The sequence below is a fragment of the Ahaetulla prasina genome, chromosome 1 (assembly GCF_028640845.1).
Source record: "Ahaetulla prasina isolate Xishuangbanna chromosome 1, ASM2864084v1, whole genome shotgun sequence".
Taxonomy (NCBI): domain Eukaryota; kingdom Metazoa; phylum Chordata; class Lepidosauria; order Squamata; family Colubridae; genus Ahaetulla; species Ahaetulla prasina.
Window position 1 is genome coordinate 268,997,950 of NC_080539.1, and position 22,123 is coordinate 269,020,072.

Below are 22,123 nucleotides of genomic sequence, written 5' to 3' on the forward strand. Positions count from 1 at the left end.
AAAATTTATGCTGCTAAATGAGACATTTATTAAGTACATTTCGCCCCCTTTTAAGACCTTTCTTGCCACAATTGTTAAGTGAATGATTGTAGTTGTTACCTTAGTAACCCAGTTTGTTAAGTGAATCAGGCTTCCCCATTGATTTTTCTGGTCAGACGGTTGCAAAAGCTGATTGCATGATCCCAGGACACTGCAACTGTCGTAAGTATGAATTAGTTGTCAAGCCTCTGAATTTTGATCATGTGACCTCAGGGATGCAATGGTCGTAAGTGTGAAAAACAGTCATAAGTCACTTTTTTCAGTGCCGTTGCAACTTTGAACAGTTGCTAAATGAACTGTGATAAGGCGAGGACTATCAGTATTTTGTTGTATTGTTTTGGTGTATTTAACTTTGTACGTCACTCAGAGTTATTTATGTGAGTAGCATGGCTAAATTTACGAAATAAAATAAAAACTAGATTGAATAAAAACAGAGCAGTCAATGAAAATAAAAACAGTATAATATAACAATATAATATCATTCAAGTTCAAACCTCACCTTCATTGGTCTCTGTGAACGCTATATAGCTGCAATGCCCTACAAAATAATTCACTTTTCACTACTTTATGGAAGTTTGTCCCTGTTGAAATAAGTCTCATTTCCAACAGGACATGGGAGGCCTTAACCTTTAGACTCCCACTGAGGTAAATTCTCATAAAGTGGATACAGATAATATCTCTACCTAGGGTGAATTCTTTATTTTATAAAAAATTACACAAGATGACTGGAGAATTGGAATATGACAATATCTGTATAGTTGGGGAATAGCTGATAGGGAATTGGACCATAAGAGTGATAAAAAGAGGAAAAGTACTAAAAGGAAAAAGCATTCCTGCAGATACGTAGGAGCCAAGCCGTTGAGGCCATTTTGAATTGTATATGGAAACCGTAGATAACCCATGCAGCACCTGCGATATATGGATAACCTAGCTGTAGCAGCTTGCATTCTCCATCGTTCTAGGGGCTGTATTCTACGGTGGTGCAATGGTTAGAGTGCAGTACTGCAGGCTTCTTCTGGTGACTGCAATTTGGCAGTTCAAATCTCACCAGGCTCAAGGTTGACTCAACCTTCCATCCTTCCAAAATGAGTAAAATTAGGACCCAGATTGTTGGAGGCAATATGCTGACAATGTAAACTGCTTAGAGAGGGCTGTAAAAGCACTGTAAAGCGGTATATACGTCTGAGTGCTATTGCTATTCTGTGCCAACTGCAGTTTTGAAATAGTCTCTCAAGGTGACCTAGTGGAGATTACATTGTCGTAGTCTATCTTAGGGGTCATATCAGCATGAATTTCCATTGCTAATGTTTATAACAGTAGCTTACTCATGCATTATAATTTGCTATTCTCATTTCTTTGGTGGAAAATGTAGTGTCTGAATGAATCCGTAAAAGCAGTCTTTCAGATTGGTTGTAATTATGCAGTGCTTTTCTTTTTCCTATGTCCCAAGTCCTGAGCCCAGTGTAGTTTATTTTCCATCGTTGCATCCAAATCAGTTTATGTACAGTATTAATCTATATTATTCCATCTTTAAAGTCAAATACTTCTGTCTAATACTTTGCATTGTTCATAAAAAATGTAGGCAGTATTTTTTCCCAAATATTTTTTATCACTACTACTACTTTCAGAATTATTTATCCTTGTGTATTTGGGCTTTATTTCATTAATAATATTCAAATGCATAGATTGATATTAAATATTAGTAGTGCAAACTCATATATTTACTTAGAAGTAAAACACAACAGGATTTATTCCAGGGGTGGTATTCATTTACCTTCGCTACCGGTTTGCAAATGGGAGCGCACGGGCAACCTCTGCACATGCGCAGGACCTTCTGCGCATGCATAGAGCGTCAGAAACGGAATGTGATGATGTCCGGGTAGGTGGGCAGAGCTCCCGCAGCTGCCGCTACCGGTTTCCCCAACCCAGATAGAACCGGCTGAATAGTACCACTGATAGCAACAGTTCTTATTCCCAATGGCTTTCCATTTTAAAATTAGATATTTTTTTAAATCGCAGATTTAATGTAAGCTAGCATGTCTGAAACATGTTGGTAGTTTGAAAAATACCCCACTATTAATCCATCCATGCTTCCTTCCTTCCTTCCTTCCTTCCTTCCTTCCTTCCTTCCTTCCTTCCTTCCTTCCTTCCTTCCTCCCTCCCTCCCTCCCTCCCTCCCTCCCTCTCTCCCTCCCTCCCTGAAATAAACTTTTTTTTGTCTGCAAGAATCTATAGAATCCAATATTTATTCTTTATTCTAGGCCAGAAAGCCTAGAGCCTATATTACATAGGCTAATTTGTGTGAGATTGGTTGGTGTCCTGTATTATGTATGAGCACAATTAAAATAATATGTTGGACATTTCTTATCTTAGGAGACTGTGCACTGATTTTTCTTGGATTGATGGAAATCTTAAAAGCACATTGCTAGTAATTACATAGTCTTTCTGTGTTTTCTATTTAAGTGTCTTCTCAACTGATTCCTTACTGTTTCCAACCAGGACTATCAACTTGATTATAATTAGCAATCCTGCTGTTTTTTAGCTCCAAGTGTTTGCATGAGAAAAATTGTGGAGGGTAGTATCTTAAATGAATTTCAGAAGCATTAAGATTCTGTATAGTCATTTTATAAAAAGAGTGAATGGCTGTTTCTAAGGGTCGGAACTTACACCAAATTCCTATTAATGATTTAGGCTTCCATCTTTTTAACTTTTTCAACTTTGTTCTTGTTCTGTTCTTATTGATGTGTGCTTTGGGTTTGTTCTCCATTCCTTCTTCTGTGCAAAATGGGAAAGAGACTGCCTTTCCTTCTCCCTCTTTCCAGAATAAGGGCATCTGAATGCATGAATAGGTACCAAATATCACTTTTTCATCCCTGTTGTGAATGTGTATGTGATGTATTTAAAAATGGTTGTAAATTAGAACTATGTGTCCCAATTTATGGCTCACAAAATTCTTGTGTGTTTTGCTGTTACTGATTGTCTCTGCACTTACAATCATAGCTTTTTATGTTGCTTTATTTGGTGTGCTGCTAAGAGATAACTGGCTTATATTTAGACATTGCTGTTTTATGCTATCAGTTACACGTGGTGGAGATAGTCATTCTAGTGGCAGGGTTTGCTGATAACATGACATGTGTTGCTTACTCTAATTGTGTAAGCTTGCTTTCCTTTACCACCAAATGTGGATATTGGCAATATTCTGCTTTTTTAACTAGACTATCTATGAAAAAGCTGTTTGTACTGCATTAGGAACCAGTCAATCTTTATTAGGATTGGGTAACCCATCTTAAAATTCAGAAAGCCCATAACCAAAACCAAGCATAATTTATTTATTGTTCCTTTGGTCATTCTCACCGTTACTTGGATAACTATGTTAATTCTAGGATAACCTGACCAGTTTGACCACGTTGTTGTCGCTAATTGCATAAAAAAATGAAGAGGCTCACATACAATGTCTATACTTAAGGAAAGCAGTATTTTTTTTATAATTTCATCTAAATGAAAAGTAACTGACATTCTGACATTTTCAGTACTAATCTCTAAAAGTAGCATTCACCAAATACTGTATGGCATGTAGTGGGAGATTTGATTCTAGTCAATAAATCTGCTCTTATTATTTATTTATTTATTTATTTATTTATTTATTTATTTATTTATTTATTTATTTATTTATTTATTTATTTATTTATTTATTTATTTATCTAATTTTGAAACTGCCTCCCTCCCTCACAGAAGGACTCTTTATCTCTATGATTTGGGATAGTTGTCTTTTAAGAGGTTTTGTGGTCTGCTAATGGCTAGACATTTTAATCTCAGCCATCAATAAACATATAAAGATAAACCACATTTACACACCATTCAAAAGAGACAATAAAAAAGCTAAGAAGGAAACAAAAAGACCAGAATACATATCTCCCACAGACACACCCAGATAAGCAGGGATTAACACCAGACAAACAATCTAGCAGAAAACAATAACCTAATCAAAGAATCAAGGAGAAGAACACACCTCAACATAAGTAGAGCAAGCTACTGTATATAAACAGAGTGTAAAACTTACCCTCACAAGCACTGACAATATTACATAGTTTGGTAATAAAACATCTGCAAGCAAATAACCAAGCACAGAGAGAACTCAGGAGCTCACAACAAAATAGATTAGAATCACCAACATCTATTTTGATGAGCATTTCAAAAAAATGAGGTACTTTCAGTTCTTTGTTTTCATGTATATCTGACCAATTTGAAAGTTGTGTTATATTTGCCAAAAAGATAAAAGTATTTCCTTTTGTCATAGATTTTAACTGAATTCTGCCAACTTATAAGTGCTACTTGCTAGCTTTATTTATTTATCCACACCATATTTATTCTTCTCATGGTAAAGCTCTGTGTTGGATATTGTGTTTCTATATGCCTCTATAACAAAACAGATTTAGTTGTGGCATTAAGTTCTCTTCCTTGTCTTTGCTAATGTGGCATGTATGTAGTAGCATCATAATTTGAACTAATTTGTACGATGTTCACTCTTGCACTGATTTCCCCAAAATACTCTGTACTCCGCCCTGTGTTTCACTGAATGTTGTGGCATGGCATGTAAATCAACTGTAAAAAGAAACAAATCTTTATACTTAGGTTGCCCCAAATGTAATGTGATCCAGAGGGTGTTGATTATCATTTTTAAAAACTGTATTGCACAGTAACATAGTATATTCAAAGCGGTCATAACCAATCTCAATAACAGTTTTATAACCGTTTTATATTTTAATAAAAACAGAAAATAACTCTTTAAAAATATTCATTCTAATAAAAATTGATAGTATTAAAGATTTTTAATTTTCTTCTTCTCAATATATTCTTTACACAGCAATCTAATATTTATAATTTCAGCCAAAGAATAAGAAAACATAAACTCTGCTGGCCTATCAGTGTAATTTTTGGTATCCATTTCCTTGAGATAAGGGGAATGTTATAAAATGTTAAGTTGCTGATACACAGGCCTGAAACAAGCTATGCGTCATTGGAATTGTATGGGAAAAAAACCCCAACATGTTTATTCTATTACACAGAAACATTACTATAGTGATTTTGATGGTCCACCTCCTATTTTGTAACACAGGCCATATTGATTATTTAAAACATCTTGCAATTTAAATAGCTGCTGTACTTTCAAAAGCATGGAATTTTCTCCTTCGACATTGCCTATAAATGCCTCTTGTCTCTTTCTCTTTCTGTTTACAGGCTGTCCATACTGGCATGAGGGCTTATATATATAATAAGAGTTCTGTTATTGGCTCTCAGGCAGAGCATTCAGGGATGCGCACATACTACTTTAGTGCAGATACTCAAGAAGATATGAATGACTGGATCCATGCTATGAATCAAGCTGCTCTTATGCAAATCCCTTTTTCACCAAAGAGGCAAGTTCACTGTGTATGTGCGTGCACGCATGCGTATGTGTGTACACGTGTATATGTATATGTAACTGGAGTGGTGCATTGGCCTAGAGATGGAGCTCTCGCCTCACAATCAGGAGGCTGTGAGTTCGATCCTAGGTAGAGGCACATTTTTCTCTCTCTGGGCACAGTGAGAATATATCTGCTGAACAAATCTCCTCATTGGCATCAGGAAGGGCATCCGGCCAGTAAACATTCTGCTAGCTCCATTCAGTTGCCCAGACTCCACCCCGCAAGGAATTATGCGATTGTTAAATGATAATGATGATGATATATATATATATTCATAACAAACGATATAGTTTCAATCATACTTAAAAAACATTGTCTTTTTTTTACGCTCTCTTTGACTTTTAATATTAGGGTATTAGATGTCACTGTCACCTGCAGAAGCTCATTTATTTACAATAATGAGCAATAATAATTTTCTTCTGAAAATCTTGCCAAAAAAACTGCAAGGACTAGTTCAGGATCTCGCTGGGGTCAATATTGACTTGTAGCCAAAATATAAATTAAATATAAATATTTATAACTTCACACAAGTCTGCCTATAATTAAAAATTTCTCCCATAGTTCTTTCTCTAAGGTTGCATTATTATTATTATTATTATTTTGTAATTTCTGTATCTGAAAGGATTTATGCAGGGGTGAAATGTAAAATTTGTCACTACCGGTTCTGTGGGCATGGCTTGGTGGGGGGGTACTGTAACTGGGTGGGTGTGGCCAACTTTTTTTTTTTTAAGCATTTTTTCTATAACCTCTTCGGCCAAAGAGGTTGTAAAAAAATGCCTTTAAAAGCCTGTGATGATCAGGCAACTCAGCTGAGATCGCCAGAGGAAAAAAAGCTTTTAAACGGTTCTGATGATCCCCGCTGAGTTGCCTGATCGCCAGAACCTTTTAAAAGCATTTTTTTTTACAAACTCTTGGGCCGAAGAGCTTGTAGAAAACATCCTTTTAAAGCAGGGGTGTCCAAACTTGGTCCCTTTAAGACTTGTGGACTTCAACTCCCAGAGTCCCTCAGCCAGCAAAGCTGGCTGAGGAACTCTGGGAGTTGAAGTCCACAAGTCTTAAAGGGACCAAGTTTGGACACCCCTGTTTTAAAGGGTTCTGACGATCCCAGCTGAGCCGCGTGATCATCAGAGGCTTTTTTTTTACTTTTAAAAGCATTTTTTCGATCAAAGAAAAAATGCTTTTAAAAGTAAAAAAAACCACAACAACCCTCTAATGATCGCGCAGCTCAGCCGGGGTGGGGTGGGGGCAGGAATTTTTGCTACCGATTCTCCGAACCACCTGCTGCCATCGCTACTGGATCAGGCGATCCGGTCCGAACTGGGAGCATTTCACCCCTGGATTTATGTAATAATGTGAGATAATTATTAAATTGTAAACATTGTAAAAATAAATAATTATCAGCAAAGATTGAGTTTGGAATAAATGGGAGAACAGCAGAAAACTTGAGTAAATGTTTATTGAATTAATTGTATTGTCAAGGTGAATTTCACATCAAAAGTTTCTTCTTAGAATCTTTCATAATCAGAAACATATTTGAATGGGACTATTTGTACAAAGCATTTAACAGATGTTTTAAGTAATATGTATTTGAGGAGTCCTTGGTGCTCTCTGAGCTTGCTTGTTTTCTTGCAGACGTTTGATTACTCAAACTAGGTAATATCAGCGGTGCTAGTGGACTGATGGACTAGCACTGATGATGTTGCCTAGTTTGGGCAATGAAACATCTGCAAGAAAACAAGTAACTCAGAGAGTACCAAGGACCCCTCGTGTCAACCCTGAGCTACAAATGTTCTCCTTTATTAGTATATATGTATTTTCAGTCATTTAAAATGCTCTCTCATGCCATTTACAAATTGTTTAAAATAGATGTTTTAAGTTGTTGTAGTTCAGATACTACAATACTAACAATGTGAATGCCAGAGACTGCAGGACTCTAAGTTCTGTGAATTAGTAAGAATCATGTTCAAATAAAATACTACAGGCAGAGGGAGTATTTTAGTTTTTCTTATTGTTTAAAAACCCTTTATCTGAAATTTTTATAGGATCGTAGATAAATGATAGGCTGCAGAAAGATAAGACCTTTTATTTACTGGGAGGAAAACAAGCTCTCTGTACATTCACAAGTTACTTTTTGACTACCTAAACGTTCTCCTTTTGCTAAAATAAAATATAAAAAAGGATATTCTACAGATGTATGTTTATTCATGCTAACCCTCCCAATCCTTGAAATGACTATTTTGGGATGGAGTGAGGCAGATTTTTTTAGATAGGTTTCTCCTTAATGAAGTACAGATAGTCATCATGCAAATTCCAGAGCTTCAGATACATAGAGTGGACAGAATTGCAGAATCATCAGGTAAAAAGAAGGGAGGAGGCTTATGCTTATATATCCACAACAGCTGGTCTCATAACTATAATATATAAATTCTGTTATGAAAACTTAGAGTCTTTTCTTTTCTTATCAACTGTAAACCATTTTACTCTCCATGCGAGTTTCTACTAATTGCTGTTTATGTCCCTCCACAAGCCTGTATAAACAAGGCATTACAAACTCTGGCTGACCAGATTATGGAGGCTGAAGCCAAATACCCCAATTCACTGGCCATTATTTTGGGAGATCTAAACAAAGCAAACTTAAGGAAAGAACTACCAAAATACTTTCAGCATGTCAATTGTCCCATAAGAGTCAAGAATACTTTAGATCATTGCTACACAACACTAAAAGATGCTTATCGGTCTTCACTACAAACAGCTGTGGGACACTCTGATCATTGCATGATTCACCTTGTACCTGCTTACAGGCAAAGACTTAAACCAACAAAGCCAACAATTAAATCAGTGAGGGCCTGGACTGAGGAGGCAAAGTTAAAGTTACAGGCCTGCCTTGGCTGCACTGATTGGAATGTTTTCAAAAATTCCAATGCAGATTTACATGAACTCACAGGTACTGTAACATCATAAGTCAGCTTCTGTGAAGACCTAAGTGTACCGACCAGGAACTTGCGAATATACAGTAACAATAAACCTTGGTTCACAGCCAAATTTAAGCAGCTACATTGTTCCAAAGAGGAAGCCTACAATAAAATGCTGTACAATCAGGCCAGAAATGTATTAACAAGGGAGATCAGAGCAGCAAAAAGAAGCTACTCTGAAAACCTAAAGAATCAGTTTTTAACAAATGAACCAGCAAACATGTGGAAAACTCTTAAAAATATCACCGGTTATGGCAAACCTCTTTCCCAGGCTGAAGGAAATCAATAATTGGCAGGTGACCTGAATGTGTTTTACTGCAGGTTTGAAAGGAAACTACAGCCACCTATCTCCACAACCCACATCTCAGTCAGCCAAGCTTCCTACAACTGACCCATCCCATTGGGTTCACAACCCCTAGTGATCACAGAAAAGGAAGTGCAAGATCTATTTCACAGACAAAAGCCAGGAAAAGCTCAAGGCCCAGACAAGATAACTCCTTCTTGCTTAAAAGTCTGTGCTGACCAATTGGCCCCCATCTTCACCTGAATCTTCAATAAGTTGCTAGAGATGTGCTATGTTCCTTCTTGCTTCAAACACTTTACTATCATCCCAGTGCCAAAGAAGCCCACCATCAAGGAACTGAACGACTACAGACCAGTTGCTCTAACATCTGTAGTCATGAAAACCTTTGAAAGGCTAGTGCTGTCCCACTTGAAAACCATCACAGATCTGCTGCTAGATTCCCTGCAATTTGCATAACGAGCAAATAGATCAACAGATGATGCAGTTAATATGATTCTGCACTACATTCTACAACATCTTGAATCTCCAAAGACCTACACAAGGGTCCTCTTTGTAGACCCTTTGTTCACATTCAACACCATCATTCCAGACATTCTTCTAATTAAGCTAAACCAGTTAGTGGTACCTGAACACACTCGTAAGTGGATCAAAAGCTTCCTAACAGACAGGAAGCAGCAGGTGAAGTTAAGCAGAATCACATCAGATACCTGTACAATTAGCACGGCTGTGTGCTCTCTCCACTTCTCTCTATTTACCAATGACTGCATCTCAAACGATCCATTTGTTAAACTACTGAAGTTCACAGATGGCACAACAATGATTGGTCTCATTTGAGACAATGATGAATCCGCATACAGATGGGAGGTTGAACAACTAGCCTCGTGGTGCGACCAGAACAATCTGGAACTGAACACACTCAAAACCGTAGGAATGGTGGTGGACGTTAGGAGAAACCCTCCCATACTACCACCTCTTACAATACTAGACAACACAGTATCAACAGTAGAGACCTTCAAATTTCTAGGTTCTACCATATCTCAAGACCTAAAATGGACACCTAACATCAAAAATGTCATCAAAAAAGCACAACAAAGAATGTTCTTTCTGCACCAACTCAGAAAATTCAAACTGCCCAAGGAGTTGCTGATTCAGTTCTACAGAGGAATTATTAAGTCTGTCATCTATACCTCTATAACTTTCTGGTTTGGTTCTGCAACCCAACAAGACAGACACAGACTTCAGAAGATAATTACAACTGCAGAAAAAACAATTGCTACCAACCTGCCTTTCATTGAGGACCTGTATACTGCATGAGTCAAAAACAGGGCACAGACATAAACTGTTTCAACTTGTACCCTCAAAACGATGCTATAGAGCACTGCACACCAGAACAACTAGACACAAGAACAGTTTCTTCCTGAACGCCATCACTCTGCTAAACAAATAATTCCCTCAACACTGTCAAACTAGTTACTAAGTCTGCACTACTATTAATCCTGTCATCGTTCCTATCATTCATCTCCTCCCACTTACGACTGTATGATTGTAACCTTGTTGCTGGTATCCTTATGATTTATAATGACTGTTTCCTAATACGATTTGATTGCTTATTTGTACCCTATGACTATCATTGTGTTGAACCTTATGATTCTTGATGAATGTATCTTTTCTTTTATGTACACTGAGAGCATATGCACCAAAGACGAATTCCTTGTGTGTCCAATCACATTTGCCCAATACAGAATTCTGTCCTGTCCTGTCCTGTTCTGTTATGTTCTGTTCTATTCATTTTATGGGTCTTTAAAATGGTTTGTTTTACTTGACATTATATTAAAGTTCCATGCAAGCAATACCTTAGGAACACAGATTCTATAGTTGTGATTGCTTGTTCTGCAATATTATTCCTTGAGTTGCTTTTAAAATAATCAGTCAAAAAGTAGGCAGTAACAGGAGCTATCTTGAATATAGCGGTGATAGGACAACACTGAGTAACTTTACCCACTTTCCCTCCTTCCTTGTCAAATAAATAATTGCATGGGCCAGTGGAAAGCAGATTTCCTGTTCAGAGATTAAAGGCACTGGGTAGAAATTGGGAGACTGTGAGTTCTAATCCCAACTGGACATAAAGTCAGCTGGGTGACCTTGGGCCGATCATACTCAGCCCTAGGAAGGAGGCAAGGCCATTGCACATCTAAAAAACCTTGCCAAGAAAACTGCAGGGATTAATTTATTCAAAAAATACTCAAAAGAAAAAAAGAGAAAGAGAGATATTTTAATAATTGAGGGGAAAGGCTACATTTTATAATATTCTAGACCAGGGGTGTCAAACTGGGTGGCACGTGTGCCAGATGCATCACATGCAGCCATGCTCACCCCAGCTTCGCAAAAGGAAAAAAATGTTGCGAAATGTCACGTGACAACAATGTGATGCCACAAGTTTGACACCCATGTTCTATATGCATCTCTCACTTCTGATCCCACCTCTGGTCCCCAAATGTTAGACTTGTATACAGTGGTGGGATTCAGCCAGTTCGCACCTATTCGGGAGAACTGGTTGTTAACTTTCTAAGCAGTTCAGAGAACCGGGTGTTGGAAGAAATCTTATTTTGTTTTTTTCCACTTTACAGGGCTAATCCTGTAAGGAAGGCAGGAAGGAAACATTCTGGTGTTGTTTCTAGCCTAATGTTTATTGCTCTGCTTACAGAAACTGCCTCTCTGGTTAACCCTTATTACATTGTAACAGCTAAGGCGAAGCACGCATCGACGTGAGTGATGTTGAGTTGGCCATGCCCACATGGTCACATGACCACCAAGCCACACCTACTCAGCTGGTCATTAGGGCAGAGAACTGGTTGTTAAATTATTTGAATCCCACCACTGCTTGTATATCATGCTAATACCCTGTGCTACTCTTCTACATATTGATTCTTTTAGCCATTGCATTGCAACTGGCAAAGTTACAAGGAAATTTGAGACTTTTAGAACTTATATAAAACTAAAATAATTGTAAACATTTTAAAAACTCTATTTTGATACAAAATTGTCAATTTCATGAGATTTTGAGGGGGTTTAAAAGTGAGGAATTAAAAGGCCTGGGGTCAGAAAGTATTAGCACCCTCTGCAATAAAACAAAAACTGTTCATTTCAACTATAAAATCTGAGCAATCGTAAGTGATTAAAAATACTGTGCTGACTTCAGTGTCTGTGGATTTCTTTTTTCCTTAGAGGAACAGAAAAAACAGATCAGCAAGCTGTCCCTCAAGCTAATCATATTGATGCCTACAAAGAAGTTACTAAGTTAGAACCAGCTGATGCAAAAAGAGGCTACAGAAAATCACCCAAAATGCCTGCATATGGCAAACATGAAGAAATGAAAAAAGTAAGAGATGATGAACACTACACTGCAAGGAAGAAGGCTGTGGATTCCAAATGGGAGAAACCTAAAAAACTATTAGAACCTGGTGGAACACTGAATCCCACATCAAGTTTCTCTCGGCCTCAAGCAACTCAAACTCTTGAGAAGAATGGAATGCCTCCAAATTCATTAAATGCAGGTCCAGTAGAGCAGAATGGTATCAGTGTCTATAAAAGAGGCTTTATTCCCAGATCAACACAAAATAAGGAGACACAAAGGAAAAGTAATATGACTCACATAGAACATTGGGTAAAAGTCCAGAAAGGAGACACAAAAAGGTTAGTAAGCTAGGACTGTTTGTTCTATATTTCACTATTTTAAAGTAGAGGTTTGGTACTTTTCTTGATTCCCATAGTTAATATTCCTGACTTCCTAATTCTCTTCTCTAGCACAATTATATAGGAGCAGCAGCAACATAGAGCCTTTCTTGAAAAAAAAAAACTTTCTTGGAATTTAGGAATTAGAATGTGCAGACCAGTGTATCTTCAGTCTATCTGAGTATGATATATATTCATACAACATTTAATTTGTTTTTTTTTTCACCAAATAGTTTTAAAAAGAACAATTCAGAGTGGTGTTATATAGAATTCTTCAAAAAGGAAAGTGGTAGTGATAGGAAATATCTATAAAACTAGATTGGGCATCATATATAGAGAAAGTGATTTTTTGTATTATGAAGTCTAGAAAATTGGATGGGAGAAAGAAGTTTCTAAAGGTCAGGCTGAAGAATCAGAACTATGGAAGTTTCCAATCTCCTATCTAACTGTTTATCAAGGATCTCACAGATTGAGAATTAATGAGAAAAGATTATCTTTTACCTTTTCAATCCATTTCGGGCTTGTATAGACCATAACTTTAGTCTAAAATATAGATTTGTGTTTATTGAGGCAGTCGATAATTTTTGTCCATTCTCATTTGTATTCTTCTGTAACTTCATTTTGGGTAAGAGGTCATCATGCTTTTCCCTCTTAATCACTGTATAGTGTTGATTGCAGTTAGGTTTTACAAGGCCTTTCTTGGCTTCTTGAGACATAAAGTCAAGATTTTTCTCTGAAAACATGACAGAAAGTTAACCATCTATTAATTGTGCAAAAGGTTAGACTATATAAATTTATGATTTGTCATATTTTTTAATTTTTTGTCTTGAACTATAAACAATAACTCACATGAATCCAGGTAATGAAATTATATATTTACAATTCAACAGCAACTTCAATTACTTTCTTTGTTTTTGGTGAACATCATATTTTAGAAATAGTTTCTGCAAGATAAGATCAATGTAAATAAATAATTATATATACGTAAGAGGCCTTTCTCCACACTTAAATTCAGTGTATTTATACTGATTGGGTATTAAGCTCTGAAATTTCTTTTTTCAACTTGAGTTGATGAAATATTTTGTTGAATGGTATATTCCACCACCTAGTGGTAAGTTTTCTTGGTGAATGAGTACAAAATTGTAATGACATCTAACAATTTTATTGTAGTTACATTTTTAAAAAAATAATGGAGGGACTTCTTATAAATATTGTTTTTCATGGATTATACACTCTGGCCCATTGTTATCTATATTTCAAAATTTGCAAAAATTTGTCCACCAAAATCTCTTCTAAATTTCAATCTTGCCAATATTTTTAATAAGAGTTGCTTTTTGCTTAATCCCTAACAAAGCTGCTTTCTTACAGTCTTGCATCTGACCAGACTCTTACTCGCCAAGTGCCAAGCCATTCTGTATCCTTTCCTGAAAATTATCATACTTTGCCAAAGAACACTAGGCAACCTTCTGGAAGCTCCCCTCCCTCAAATCGTGATTTGCCAAGTGACTACAAATATGCTCAAGATCGGGTAAGCCACCTGAAGATGTCCCATGATGAGAGAAAAGCTAACAAAGATGGTACCGTTTGGCAGCTGTATGAATGGCAACAAAGAAGGCAGTTTAAACACGGGAGCCCAACTGCACCTCTTTATATTAGTTCTCCAGACTTTACAGATAGTAGTAAAGGAAGAAGTTCATTAGAAGTTCCACGTTCAGTTTCGGTTCCCCCTTCCCCATCTGAAATACCTCCACCAGGGCCACCTAAAGTTTTTATATCACGAAGACCGCATACACCTGCAGAAAGGGTTACCATCAAACCATCTGAGGAGAGGCAAACAATAGACGTTCCTTTTGTTGGCTCACCAAGGAAGATTCGAAACCAGACTGTAAAAGTGAGTAAATAGGAAAAAAAAACCTGTTTTTTTCTAGTTTACTAATCAGTTAATTTAAATTAAATTACTTTGCTATGTAATCCTCAGATTATCTTGATAATTGGGTACTGTAAAGTTGTATGTTATCTACTGCCACTTTCTTATTAAGGTCAGATCATGTAGCATGTAGTTAATTTTAGGTTTAGAGAAACTAGAGTCATGGGATATGGGCTTTAATTGCTCATTAATCTAAAGTTATCTAACAGAAGGGTGAGCACACTGCATGATTATAAGAATGTTGCATTTAACCTCATTGATTTCAATAAATTGTCCTGTGTCAACTTTTGAAAATATAGCTCATTGAATCAAGCTTTTAGAACAAAAGTATTTGTTGTTAAGCAAAAAGTTTCCACTGATAGTTCTTTACAATGTAAAAAAAATTGTGACTATGCCACTTTGTAAAAAGATATAATACTGATATACAAAGATAGAAAAAGCGCATACATTGTAAAAAAATATGTTAATTAACAAAGTAATATTTTCTTGTTTAGGAAGAAAGTTGTATAAATCAGTTCAGGACACAGAAGCTAGGAACTCTAAAGTGTAAAAGAATAGAAAAATATTTCCCCACTTGAAATGTCTCTTTAATGCTGCCTTTCAATTTATACAGAACTCTCTACACATAGATAGACGTTCCATGCCTACAATGGGATATATGACCCATACTGTAAGTGCTCCAAGTTTGCATGGGAAATCGGTAAGCATTGCCTATATGTTTCCTTGACTATGTACTAGTAGATTTGGATAGAACTTCTAAGGTTGTCTGAATCTTTATTGAGTTTTCATGTCATGTTTATGGAATGAAGTAATTTGAACATCCTGTCACTAATGTTGACCTTTTTCATTGCTACTGGATTATTAAGCAGAACTGTAAATAAAATTCCAGTAGAGGGATTGGCCCTATTTTGTGACATACACTTTTAGCCTTCAAGCAAAAGTAGAAAAATATAGCTGCTCGGTCATGTCAGATAAACATTTTTATTGGCATGTTAAGTAAAGATTTTTAACTATGGTGACTCTCCCTGAAAACTGCTAATTTCCTCTTTGCAATGTGTCCAAATACCTGCAGCCTGAAGAGCTAACATTGCTTCTCATTCGATTAAGGAGACATCAGGCTAAGTTGGCTCATATACGAAATTACACAATCGCCCAATTACTACAGCACTTGCCAACCAATTCCACTTATCAGGTCAGCTGCTGATTGGCTCATCTGTGCTGCATATGATGTTCTGTGACTCTGCAAGTGCTTCACTGGTGCCATGCTTGAGTCCGTGCTTCCTTGCCCATTCTTCCGTCTGTTCAAGTCCCTGGATCATTCATAATTTTACTTTGCTCCTGCGTGCAAATAATTATCAGCATTTTTATACTATAGGGGCTGTGGCATATGAGTAACTGCATTTTGGCTGTTATTTTGCTTCGGTGTTACTTTTGTGAATGCTGCGTTATGTTCTAAAACAAAACATATTTAAAAAGCAAGTTATTGTTTTGTAGATTCATCTGTTTTGACTTAAAAAAAAGTAAGCCTTTCTGATAATTTACAGTGGAACCCGCATTTAGCACATCCTGCTTTTTTCTCTCTCTCCCTCAGTCATGTATTTTAACAATGAGGGAAGGTCTAAATACACAAGGATATTTATATATTGTACTTATCTGAAAGGTTGGTGGCCCTGAATTGTAGTCATTCCCACCAAAAGTGAGAGTGCAAGTTGTCCTTACAACCATTTATTTAGGCATTCAAAGTTGCAACAGCACTGAAAAAAGTGAGTTATGGCCAATCATCACAGTTATGACCGTCACAGTATCCCCATGATCACATGACTAAAATTCCAGCGCTTGGCAACCGGCATGTATTTACAACCATGGCTATGTCTTGGGGTTACCATGGGATTGCCTTTGGCAACCTTTCCAGCTGGCTTCAGACAAAATGGGGGAAGCCAGATTCTCATAATGACTGTGACAAAAAAGGTTGTAAAATTGGGCATGATTCACTTAACTGGTTTGTTTAGCAACACTTTGTTTGGTCCCAGTATGGTTATAAATCGAGGACTGCTTCTAGGCATACAGTATTATGCACCCAGGCGAAACCCTGCAGGGTATCCAACTTCTTCACTCTGTAAATCTGGGGTGGCCAGTGCTAGTTAAGGCTAATCTTACAGATTTCCCATTCCTGTTACCAATATATGGGTGGGTGGGACGTGTGTGTGTGTGTGTGTGTGTGTGTGTGTGTGTGTGTGAGAGAGAGAGAGAGAGAGAGAAGCCACACTCCAAAAAACATATTAGCTAAACTAATAACTTCTTATTAGAAATATTTGCCTGTAAGATAAGATACCAAATTTTCAAAATTAATTGATTGTCATTTTGCTGTTATCATTCATTTTTGCTCATACAGATTTTCTCCCTCATAATATTATATTACCCAGAAATATTCTATCAGAAGCCATATTCAAAAAAAAAAAAAAAAGCAGGGACAATATTTATTTATTTATCAAATTTCTATACAGTCCATCTTATCTAGTGATTCTGACATGTTTACAAACAACATAACAAAATAATATAAAAATGTAACTAAAAATACAAATGAAACCAAAATTAAAAGCGAGGTTAAAATTTGCAAGTTAAGAATAAGAGTCAAAGTTAAAAAATTCACAAAGCTAAAAGGTTAATAAGGCAGTGAGAGTGCCCTCATGCCACCAGCCATCCCCAGATGATCCCCATAACCGTCTTAGACACCCATGTTTATTGGCAGAATCAGAACTCAAGACTGGGGGTTCATCTCACCTCTGGGAGTAGAATTTGAATATTTGTAATAAGGCATATTTTTTTAAAAAAATATTATGATTTATCAGATTGTTGTAAACTGCTGTGGGCCAGTTTTCCTAGGATCATTACAATACACAAATACTATAAACAAATATGTATGCATATTAATTGAAATAAAAACTACATCTACATTTATAAAATATGCTTTGGCAAATGATAAAGTTTACATTTGCCTTTGAAAATTATATTTACAAAATTAAATGATCCACACCTGCATATAGAAGTAAAAACAATTATTGCTTGCACATATGTGCACATGAATGTACACATACAATCTTCTCTTCCCTTGCAGCTGATAGAGAAAATTAGGATGGCAATAGAATAGAAGCAAGTTAACTGTTCAGGGAAAGGGAAAGGGAAGGGAAGGGAAGCGAAAATGGTGGAACAAAACTAAGCAGAGATAAGGCAAGTAAAGAGATAACTGGATAGTGAAGGGAAAAAAAGGGAAGCCTGTTATTTAGGTTTCACAAAGGATTTGAATTCAGTAGGGAAGTGTTCAAACCAATCATTAAAGATCACCTGGTGGTTACTGATATTTGCATCTTTTTCCTTTCTTTGATTTCAACACTTCAAGAATTTGAAATTGTTGAAACCAACTCAGCAAATATAAGATGACTGATTTATAATATTTGGAGAGAAAAACTTTCCTTTTCCTCTTGGATACATACAGTATATTTCAGAATTATGTCATTTTTTTCATGTATACATTGGTGGTTCTTTTGCATCAGAAACAAACTGCAATTTAACACAGAGAAGTTTTCATAAGAGTTTCACATAGTTGCTATTTATATAAAGCAAGGAACGTCAGTTTGAAGTTTGACCTAAATAAATTATACAGAAATTGTCATTCAACTTTTATAATTACTTTTAGAACTGTACAATACTTCGGACTCATTTTAGATATGGCTTCACTAAATATTTCCCACTGAAAATGCCCAAGAAAATTCTGCTTCCTATCTTATTATTTACTATTATTATTTACTATTATTTATTATTATTTACTTTCTGTTGGGAACTATGCAGAATATAATTTGGGTATTTTCTATGTTGGCATTATTATGAAAGACATCTTCCCTCCTTTTGCCTTTTCACTTGTCTATGGAATTTTTTTTTTCCTATCAGAAACTAAGCTAACTCCTAGTCTCAATTTCTACTTATCAGCTAATTAGAACAAAATGTCCATTTGGCTTGCAGGGTGGTTCTGTTTCAGGATGTTCATGAGCAACAGTGGTTGTCACCAGACTGTCCATTTTTAATATGCTCAGACAGTCACTCGGTTCTTTAGGTTTCATGTTATAAAATTAACCTGAGGGAAACATGCTTTAAATAATGAACATGACTATGGTGTCACTTGATGAATTTAAGTAGTCTAACATTAAGTCTTAACTCCTAAAAGTAACGTTTTTAAAATAATTTCAGATGGGTGGATTTATGTAATACTGCATGTTAACCAATTTGGTAGCTAACAAGTCTTTATTTTTGAGTGTTTGCTTCCATTGATTGACTTGTTCACCTCATTCAACTATGACTATCACTTGGGAAAACTAAGAACAAACTGTTCTTCCTTGCTTTCATTTGTGTTTTCATTTATGTTCAATCAGATCTGAGCTGCAAAACTTCAAATGATCATAAACAGCAGCAAAGAGAAACAGAAAACTCAATATTCTTTGCTACTCTATAGTGATCATCAATATTTTTTCACACCAGATCTACCAGTTGAATATTTAGATTTTTGCAGAAACTTCTAGACATATTTGATAAACAGAGTCTTATTATGCCGTAAATTATATTTGTTGTATCTTTTTATTTGCAGGCTGATGATACCTACATCCAGCTGAAGAAAGACCTTGAATATTTGGATCTGAAGGTAAAACATTTCCACCTAAAATGTCATTTTAGTAATATTACTTTATTCGTTTTTTTACAGATATACTTCCCTAGTGGTTTATGTAATATGGGTTGCCTTGTTAATTAGTTTTCTTTTGTGCATAGCTAGAATAAATCACAAATAAAATATACATGGTAAAATGAAAATAAATCTCAGTCTGTTTCTTTCAGTGAGATCCAGGAACTTCCACGCAAAAATTTGAAGGTCCTTCCTCTTAATACCAAGAGGATAGCTTTCTGAAGGTTTTGTTGTTGTTTTGTCACTCCCCTCTTCAGTTTTTCCCTCCCTTCCCTTTGAACTAGCATTTAGATAGAAATGCTACAAAGGAAAGTAAGAAAGCATTCCACCTCCAGTTGTCTAAATCCAATCCACAGTAATTTTCTTTACAAATTAAATCTGTAATTTTCTAAGAGGGCAAAATAGTTACAATTCAATTCAATTAAAATTAAAATTAAAATTTAATGTTGGCGTACAATCTTAAACAAATGTGCTGTAAATATAAAAGCATCGTTCTTTACTTACCAGGCATGTAGAAAAAGGAGCAGCTGTTCTCTGCTACTTTATGTTAGATGTGAAAGTCATGTCTAAAGATGGCTAGTGATTGCTGGATGCCTTCTAGCAGTAGAATGTCTAAACAAAACAGGAATCTTCCCCCATCCCCTGGTCAGTATTTCTAGGGGCAGGAAGACAAATTAGAAAAAGTGTGATAACATCACATAGTGGCTGCAATTTAGATATATATATATATATATTGGCATTAGGATGCAATTACCGGTATATAATCACAGCATTTTTGTGGCGATGTAACAAGATACTGGGAATTCCATCTGTGGTTTATTCAGTGTTATTTGCATAACAGAACCTTTGCTTTGCTTTTCCCAAGCAAGCCAATAATTGGAAGTTAAAAACAAAACCCTAACTTCTGGGTTTGATTTATTAGAATAGAATAAAGTGATCCTGGGACATATATAATGTTAAATAAAGCATAGAAAAGAACACCTGTTGGTTTTTCACTTAGTTCAAAAATTAAAAACTTATTTTTTGGGGAAGAATTCTATTTTTTCCTCCCTCTTCCAAGTGCCATGGGGAAGAGAAGATAGCAAAGCAGTCAGTTTCTTGATCCCTCTATCCATTGCGGAATCCTGGTATTAATTTAAAGGAAAATAAAATCTGCAGAGCTTTGATGCATTTTTTTTGCCAAGTGCTACCACATTTTTATGTTTTGCTGCTGAAATTCAAAAGTATGATTTATGGGGTTCTGGGGTCATAGGAGTAAAGGATAAACTAAACATCACACGAATCTTAACTATAGTAAGGTATGCAAAATACCTTACTATACAGTGAATAACCTACTATTAGAATCTCAGCATAATGACCTTCTTTCATATATGAAAAAAAAGCCTATATTGGTTTTAGGATATTTTGGGTTTCATCTCTGTTTTTTATTATGCCCAGCAGTATTCAGAAAGGTAATAAAACTTTTTAAGCATTAGAATGGTATATTAAGAAAAAAAAGGATTCCATTAAGAATCTACTACCACATTTGAAGTTTCTGAACGTGTCTCAGATAAAAAACTTGCAATAAATCATTCTGGAGGTTGCCAAGGCATAGGTTACATTTAAAAGATCATCTTTCCCCAAGAGGAAATAATATGACAAATATTTTAAATAAAAAGTGTTAGCTAACCAGAGACTCTATTTAGGTATCAATTTCAGGGTCAAATTTAATTGTGCACTCAGGCTGTGAATCTGGTCTCTTAAAGGAATTTCTGTCCCACAGCATTCAGACTAAATGCCATCTTAATTTATCATTTTAGATAAAATAAGGTCTCTACATCGTGTGGATTTTTAAAATGGAATCAGTGAGTACAGATTTTTGTTCCAGATTTTAAGATCTCATTTTTACCAAGATGAAATTAGGAAGTGTCTCTGAGAAGTTAAGTTCAACTTCCAGTTGTTTCAGGGAAGCATCCATGTATTTTTCTTGGCAACCAGGTCTGATCTTTTCGACAGAATCCAGAGTTGGCTGGCTGCTGCATTAAAGCTACCACACTTCATTATCTTGATAAATATTTCTAAAACGATACAACCTCATGACTCTGTTTGGTTTTCATACAGGAAACAGAAAACTAAAGTAAAGACCAAAAAAAAAAAAGCCTTCCCTTGCCAGTCCAGATTTTATTAAAATGTTTTGTATGTATTTTTATATAGGAATGGTATTCTATTTTACATTGAACTTTTTTGCTTTCTGTATGATTTTAGTACATTTCTAAATTCTAAGAGTGTAGTAGCTTGGGAATCTAGGGGATAGAGGAGTATCTGAATAATAATGTTGGATGACTAAGTGAATCTACTCATCCTATTCAGAGGTTATATAAAAATGAAAAATAGATTTTAGAGTCTTATCTGTGATATTCTAAAAGATTCTGTTAGATGTTAAATATCTTGTAGTATCCTTACACCACATCAAGTAGTGGAGTGGAAGTTCAAATATTTATTTCTAGGATATGCCTTGGATGGAATGCTTTAGGTTAGATTTCTGTCTTATTCTGCATAGTTTCAGTTTACCTTGGATATTCATAGGAAAAATTGGGTAAGGTTGCCCCGAATATCATTTATTTTTGGGTGGATAATCCGGGGCTCCATTTGCAGATATATTACCTAGGTTTACTTGTATCATCCTAGTATTTTCAAAGTCTAAAACAAGTACAGTTCGTAGAAATTGAACAAGTTTAAAACTTTTTAGAATTCAATAGATCACTCTGCTTGCACTTACAATAGAATTTTCATGTAGTTATTATAAATCTTTCATGTAAGTCTTATCATATAAGTTTAGGATTTGAGCATTGTTTTTATTCAGAGAACAGCACAGGATAAGAAAACAAGCCTTTGTCCGCCTCCTTTCTTTCTGCCACCTCAATTTATGATTATTATTATTATTATCACGTCCTATTCTAAGCACATTGGGCTCAC

General features: G+C 35.8%; 1 protein-coding gene and 1 long non-coding RNA gene across 16 annotated transcripts in view; one reads left to right on the forward strand and one right to left on the reverse strand.

Annotated features, from left to right (window-relative positions):
- Nucleotides 1-22,123, forward strand: part of PLEKHA7 (pleckstrin homology domain containing A7) — a 152,127-nt gene that overhangs the window by 102,616 nt on the left and 27,388 nt on the right. For all 11 annotated transcript variants that reach the window (XR_009152237.1, XM_058158766.1, XM_058158780.1 and 8 more), the window contains 5 exons: nt 5,278-5,456; nt 12,006-12,473; nt 13,881-14,403; nt 15,053-15,139; nt 19,076-19,129. Coding sequence is in view for 10 of the 11 variants with exons in the window: in XM_058158766.1 (XP_058014749.1) it covers nt 5,278-5,456; nt 12,006-12,473; nt 13,881-14,403; nt 15,053-15,139; nt 19,076-19,129 (1,311 nt within the window). In the remaining variant the exon portion in view is untranslated. The remainder of the gene's footprint in view (nt 1-5,277; nt 5,457-12,005; nt 12,474-13,880; nt 14,404-15,052; nt 15,140-19,075; nt 19,130-22,123) is intronic.
- LOC131185887 (uncharacterized) overlaps nt 1-22,123 on the reverse strand; it is a 52,276-nt gene that overhangs the window by 15,875 nt on the left and 14,278 nt on the right. For 3 of the 5 annotated variants that reach the window (XR_009152248.1, XR_009152246.1, XR_009152250.1), the window contains 3 exons: nt 19,673-19,823; nt 13,362-13,456; nt 13,014-13,245 (listed from right to left, as the gene is read on the reverse strand). This is a non-coding gene — a long non-coding RNA (uncharacterized LOC131185887). Of the gene's footprint in view, nt 1-13,013; nt 13,246-13,361; nt 13,457-15,653; nt 15,892-19,672; nt 19,824-22,123 lie in introns of those variants that run through there. The other 2 variants (XR_009152249.1, XR_009152251.1) reach the window with 2 other exon arrangements.